The following is a 6,149-nucleotide window of genomic DNA, read 5'->3' as shown; positions in this document are numbered from 1 at the left end:
AGCTTTCATAAAGTACAGTAGGTACTACTCATTTTGAAGAAAATAAACAACAGTTGAATACGGTTAAACATCCTTTAAAGATATCACCATATAAAGCTACCAGTATATTGCAATGTTATGTTTAAATATGCAAATGAGGAGTTTTTCTAACTTTTTGTGAGATTAGGAGACATCTACCGATACAAACGAACACAGTTAAAAAAAAAAATAGACATCAATGTGTATTTTGGATGTTTATTTTCAAGTAGTCTGAAGGAGGTGCTATGGAAACAATATAGCCCGAAATCTCAGAATTGATAAGTTCATTAAAGATACTAGGTTTTAGTGTTTTCCTTAAAAACCTGCACGAACCTTGAGGGAAAGCACTGTAGTTACAAATTCATACACTAGGTGGTAGCATAGCCTTATCCCCACACCATTTCCCTTGTCTAGCAGCAATGTTTCTTTCCAAGCTTCAAAATAATTAGAACAAAAATGATGAAGTACATGATGTTAAAATATTTTAAAAGCTTTTCAATCGTAAGACCTTAAATACAAATGTGCCTTGTATTCAGTTGATATTATAATACTGGATTTAAACAGAAAAATCTGAAGAAAGATCTAGGATTAAATACATGCCTCTACGACAATATTATGTAAGGTTATTACATCTATGGAAAGTGTGTTTTCTCTGTGTGCACAGGTCCCTAACTTTTCCGTATCCTGATTGGCCGGCATAGAATCGTGCACAGACATAGTGCTGCAGCCACGCCCACGCCCCCGGTTACCGACACCATGATGTCACGATAAAACCAGATGCAGTCTGGGCAGCAGGCCTCTGTGCTGTTAGGGAGAAAGAAAAAGACAATGGGTAAAGCTTTTGTAAAACTTTGACATAAAAAAACAGCTAAGATGTAAGTAGACTCAACAGCAATTAATAAAGCCGCTTGGATCCTTTCACATCGTAATATGTTATTGACTGAGCCTAGGAGATCATAGTTTCTGTTTACTGTTTCTGTTGACAATGAAGTGGAAAATAATGACAATGATGTTAGCAATGTTGATGTTGAAACTGATGTTGAGACTCAAACTAAACAAAGTGCTGTTATTGATGATATCAATCCAGAGGACAGTGCCTCTAACATTTCAGGTCCAAAGGAAAGGCAACACAAAACACACTCTAATGTATCTAAAACATCATCCACCGCATCTGCCAGGCTAAAAGCAGAGGCTGATAAAGTAGCAATTGTGGAGCGCATGAAGGCTTTAAAAAACATCAGTTGGAAGCAAAGGAGGAGGAACTAAGAAAAGAAAAGGAGGAACTAAGAAAAGAAAAGGAACAGTTTGCTCTGGAGACCGAACTAGCTGCAACTAATGCCAAAATCAATGTTCTGGAAACTAGCTCAAAATGCAGCTCCAAAAGGGATGGAATGAACTCTTATCTGGAAAGGAACAAGGCTCAGAGTACAAGGCAACTCAATCCTCAGGCTAATCAATTTGTCGCACAGAGAAATGACACAAATAACATGCAAAATGAATTTCACCCTAATGCCCAGGCTGTCACTGTAAGACCAAAGGAAACCTCACAGACCATCAGGTTTAAAGACACATCACAAACTGTCAGGCCTAAACAAATGGCAGTGTTACAGACGGACCTCAGACCACTATACACTCAAGCACCAACACAGGTGGTTTATGATGCTCAATAGACAGGACGAGCATCCTCCTTGAATATGACATGCAATAATGACACCCAAAATGACATTGTGAATATCATGCGACGCCAAACTGACATCACTACAATGTTACTACAGCAACATTTAGCATCCTCCCTACCAGTGAGAAATATACCCACATTTGATGGTGATCCTCTTCAGTATCATTCTTTCATCAGATCCTTTGAAAATTGTGTTGAGGTTAAAACTGATAATGCAAGTGATTGTTTACATTTCTTGGAGCAGTTCACCAGGGGGCAACCAAGAGACCTGGTGAAAAGTTGTCAGCACCTACCCTCTGCTCAAGGATACCAAAGAGCCAAATCCCTGCTTGCGGAACATTTTGGAAATGAATACAAAATTGCTTCTGCTTATATGGACAAAATTGATAGCTGGCCTCTGGTTAAAGCAGAAGATGTCAAATCACTGAAATCCTTTTTCTCTGTTCTTACGGGAATGGTCAAATTTAACACAGTGAATCATGCACATGAATGAGTTGGACATGCCATCAAACCTCAGAAACAGAAATGCTGTGTTTTAATCATTCGCAAATGACAAACTGTTATTCCTTACTGCAAGTTCACAGACAATGATGTCCTTAATTAACCCGCTGTGTTGTGGTGATACTGTACTAGCTAAGGCCAGATAAAGACAAATAAACTTCAAATTAACTTAAAGACCAGTGTCGACTTTTGACTTTCACTTGCAGAAACTACCTTGAAAGATGTCTGCGCTCTCAAATTGCCTTTTTTAGTTTTATACTTTACTGTATGTTACAAGGCTTAAGAAAGAAACGAAATTCCGCTACACAAAGGCATATTAATTTACTGCAAGGAGATATTGCTTCAACTTAAGGGTCCACTAGTGAAAAAAGGTGAAGAACTGAAGCTTTAAGGGACTGTGAGACCATTCACATGTAAAACAGCTGTCATATTTGGGAAGTAAAAACAGACAGTGGTTTATCAGTCTCTAGTAAAGGGCCTTGTCCTTTACTGCAGCTTCCTTCAAACGTTTTCATAGAATCTGTTGAAAGATCTTCTAAATGGCAGAGGAGAGACTCACCCACATGGCCGTGTGCTCTGGATGAGGAGGACACCAAGACCATTTGCCAACTTGTCTGCGAGGCTCATTGATCCATAAACAAAGGCTGCACTTCCCTGCCAAACAAGAAAGATTTTGGAGATTATTATATCTCTGTGAATAGAACATACATTCGATTATTTTTAGAGTGACTGAAAAAGGACGAGAGGCAGTAAAAAGTGCTCTGGTGCAAACCAACAACTACAAACCCTCCCATTTAATTTCACAGCTGACAGCTTTACAAAAGCTTCCTCCAACATGACTGTGATCGGGTGGCACCAGAATGAATGGACTGGTTAAACACAGGTTTAGTACGCTGAAGATCCTCAGTTAACTCTCCTGTGACTGCATGGTTGGCCCATTATGACGTGACATTTTAAACAAGAAGGTATCTGTTTGGTTTTTGGCCTTGTGACGAGATGTATCTAGAAATCATTTCTCTTGAACCTAAACCTCAAAGTAAAACTGACTTTTGTATTTACTTCTGAAGTAGCATGTGATTTTAAATATTTGTTTTCTGATGGATTAGCATTATTCTATTTTCTTTGGCCAACAAATCATGATCAACACTAACAATGTCTCCCTCTCGCTACTTCAACTTTCCCAATCCTGTTTATTTCCTCAATCCCCAAGCCCCTTTGTTTGTGTAAATCTTTAAAACTAGTAAAAACCAATTCAAATTAATGAAATGCTCTCTTATTTGATTATTCATCTGGCTGTTCTAGTTTTAAGCAAATGTTACTCGAGCAGAAGTCACACATTATTGCGTTTACCACTACATGTGCAGACAGTTTATGAACAATCAGTAGATTTACATGAGCGCTTACACCAACATGACTATTTTTGTGGGGGTTGCTAACTTAAATAGTTGAGAACCATTGCTTTATGACAGAGGAATAAGAAATATCAGCCTTTTGATAACAGATATTGTGGATAGGTGGAATTCATTATTTGTGGACCTTGTGGACTCTTCTACAAAGCTATAAAGTGATGTTGGTTCCCTACAGTCTGCTCCCCGATGAGAGTGGCCGTCATGGACAGGGACATGACCAGGATCGAGGCTGAACCGGCTCCCAGCAGCACGGCAGCTCCGTAGATCGTCTCAGCTCCCATGCTCTTGTCCACAAGCACCCAGACGGCGAAGCCAACTACCAACAACAGGCCGACCAAATAGGTAATCTGAGACAAAACACATTCATAATTTCAATACAACCTTTCTCTCAAATCACACATGTATCATGCAACAGACATGAGTTAATAAAACAAAAGTTATGGCTAACATGTTAACAGAGTTGTTACATATATCTTGTTAGGTAGAGACTCACACTGATTCCCATGCGCTTGCTGACTGGTTTCATAACCAGGGAGCAAACGAAGCCGCTGACATACATCACTAGAGGTATGATGGCAATGTAGTTCTGAAGAGAGAGGACATTTTTTATTTATTTTTCTACACGGCCGTTAATTCACATAATTAGTTGTGTAATCTTACCTTTGGTAACATCAGTGAGTTGGTGAGATAAACTGAGATGTAGGTCTGGGATAAGTTGACTATTAACCTGGTGCACATGTACAGAAAAGCCACCTGGTGCAAAATCCAACAAAGAAAACAGAATTGACATTTGTGTTAACCATTTTGAATGTATACACAGCTTCACATTTTATACTCATTCATTTTTTTTGTTTTTTACTCTTTTTCTAGGAAATATAAAAATTGTTTGGAACACTCTTTAATCTTACTGCTTCGTGAAATTGATTAAAGTAAAGGCTGCTATTGTTTGTATTTCTCAATAATGTTTCAGTATGGATTCCAAGATCTCAAAATTGTCCTTTAATGCACTGCTACATGTATTAAAAGAAAAACAAGGAAGATTTCTCTACAATATATTATTTTCTTAAAATAAAGCTGATTAAAATGGAGTCTGAAATGAATCAAACCAATTATATGAGGAAATATGTAATCCAAAATAAATTAACAAGACATTCAGTGGTTTTTTGCATTGGAGTTGTTGAACTAATTTGGTCAGTGATCGTACTATTTTGAGATTTGACGTCGAGCCAAAATCAGTCACGTTTGATGAAGTTTAGATTTGCTTAATTTGAAAATTCTGCAATACATAATAATGCAAGTGTAACTTTAACTAATATTAATGCAGACTTCACAACATAGAGCAATGAATGTAAGCTAATGGATCAGGGTATGAAAGGAAAAGTACATTCACAAACAAAAATCAGCTGCTCAGATTTTGGACTCACCTGGTAGAAGGACGGCTCCTTCAGCCAATGCTTCCACTGAAACACAAGACCAGGCGACTCTTCCTGCGAGGTTGACGGTAGGATCCTCTGATTTTCACTCATTGAATCTGTCACCTCCTCTTTAGTACCGATGTGGAATACCATAGAGAATAAAGCTCCAGTAGCCAGCATAACCAGGGCCAGAGTCTACAGACAGCGAGCGGTAGATTAGGTACAAATAGTAACCCAATAATTGCACAAGTGTTACCTCTCTGACATCCTCTTACTCTGAAAAGGGGGATGTCCACCTTGCCCAGGCTATCTGAGATGGAGGTGTCCATATTGTTCTGAGCCTGGAAGTGAAAGAGCAGCCAGGCCACACTGTACACGGTGATATTGGCCACCACAGTGAAGGCATACCTACACAAAAAGGAATATCATTTTATGTTTTACTGTTACACCTGGTCTTACAGTTTGGACAGCATTTTGGTGTGAATGAGATGAGGGTTGCACCTAAGAAATAGGAGAGATTGGGTAGGAAGCCAGAGAAAAGATTTGATGGAAGAATTGACCCTCATGATATCAGATACAGAACGATAACAAATATTCCAGTCTGAAAACTGTTGATTTTCATGTGATGACTTTGACAAAAGGTCATTTTGCAGACATCATTACCACATCTGTCTATGTATTCCTGATACCGTTGCTGAACTGTTAAAGCTTACTGTGAACTGCAAATGTTGTTGCTCTATCAAACTTATGTACAGTATAATCACCAGGACATGTTCTAAAGGACATAATGATAAGGAGTTTAACTTTGCTCGACTGTTAACCAATTGATCAGAGAGGAACCATGCAGTCACACAAGTTTTGACGCCTGAATAGAAAAATGTGACTGCGTGTTTCAACAAAAGGTTGATTCGGCTTCAGATTCCTCATAAGGTGAAACAGCAGCTCTCAGAATTGAGATGAGACAGCAATTGAATTTAGTAAATCCACAGATAATTTCTGTAGTGACCATTATTCAGCTAGTGGTTATTTGTTAGCGCAATTTGGCAATAACCTTTGTTGAGTACAAATTTGTTGGCACCTGATATAAACATCCAGCCCCTAGTGGCTCCTGTGCTGTGAGTAATTGTT

General features: G+C 38.6%; 1 protein-coding gene across 2 annotated transcripts in view; it reads right to left on the bottom strand.

Annotated features, from left to right (window-relative positions):
* Positions 1-255: 255 nt before the first annotated feature.
* mfsd12b (major facilitator superfamily domain containing 12b) overlaps positions 256-6,149 on the bottom strand; it is a 28,793-nt gene continuing 22,899 nt past the window's right edge. The window contains exons 3-9 of one of the 2 annotated variants that reach the window (XM_079645905.1): positions 5,297-5,429; positions 5,031-5,216; positions 4,267-4,359; positions 4,100-4,192; positions 3,780-3,953; positions 2,757-2,851; positions 256-822 (exon numbers count right to left, since the gene is read on the bottom strand). In XM_079645905.1, the coding sequence (XP_079502031.1) occupies positions 687-822; positions 2,757-2,851; positions 3,780-3,953; positions 4,100-4,192; positions 4,267-4,359; positions 5,031-5,216; positions 5,297-5,429 (910 nt within the window). In that variant the 3' untranslated portion in view covers positions 256-686. The remainder of the gene's footprint in view (positions 823-2,756; positions 2,852-3,779; positions 3,954-4,099; positions 4,193-4,266; positions 4,360-5,030; positions 5,217-5,296; positions 5,430-6,149) is intronic. The other variant, XM_079645906.1, reaches the window with a different exon arrangement.

The sequence above is a fragment of the Notothenia rossii genome (assembly GCF_949606895.1).
Source record: "Notothenia rossii genome assembly, chromosome: 1".
NCBI lineage: Eukaryota > Metazoa > Chordata > Actinopteri > Perciformes > Nototheniidae > Notothenia > Notothenia rossii.
Note: the sequence above shows the minus strand (reverse complement) of the source record. Positions and strands in the feature narration are given on the sequence as shown.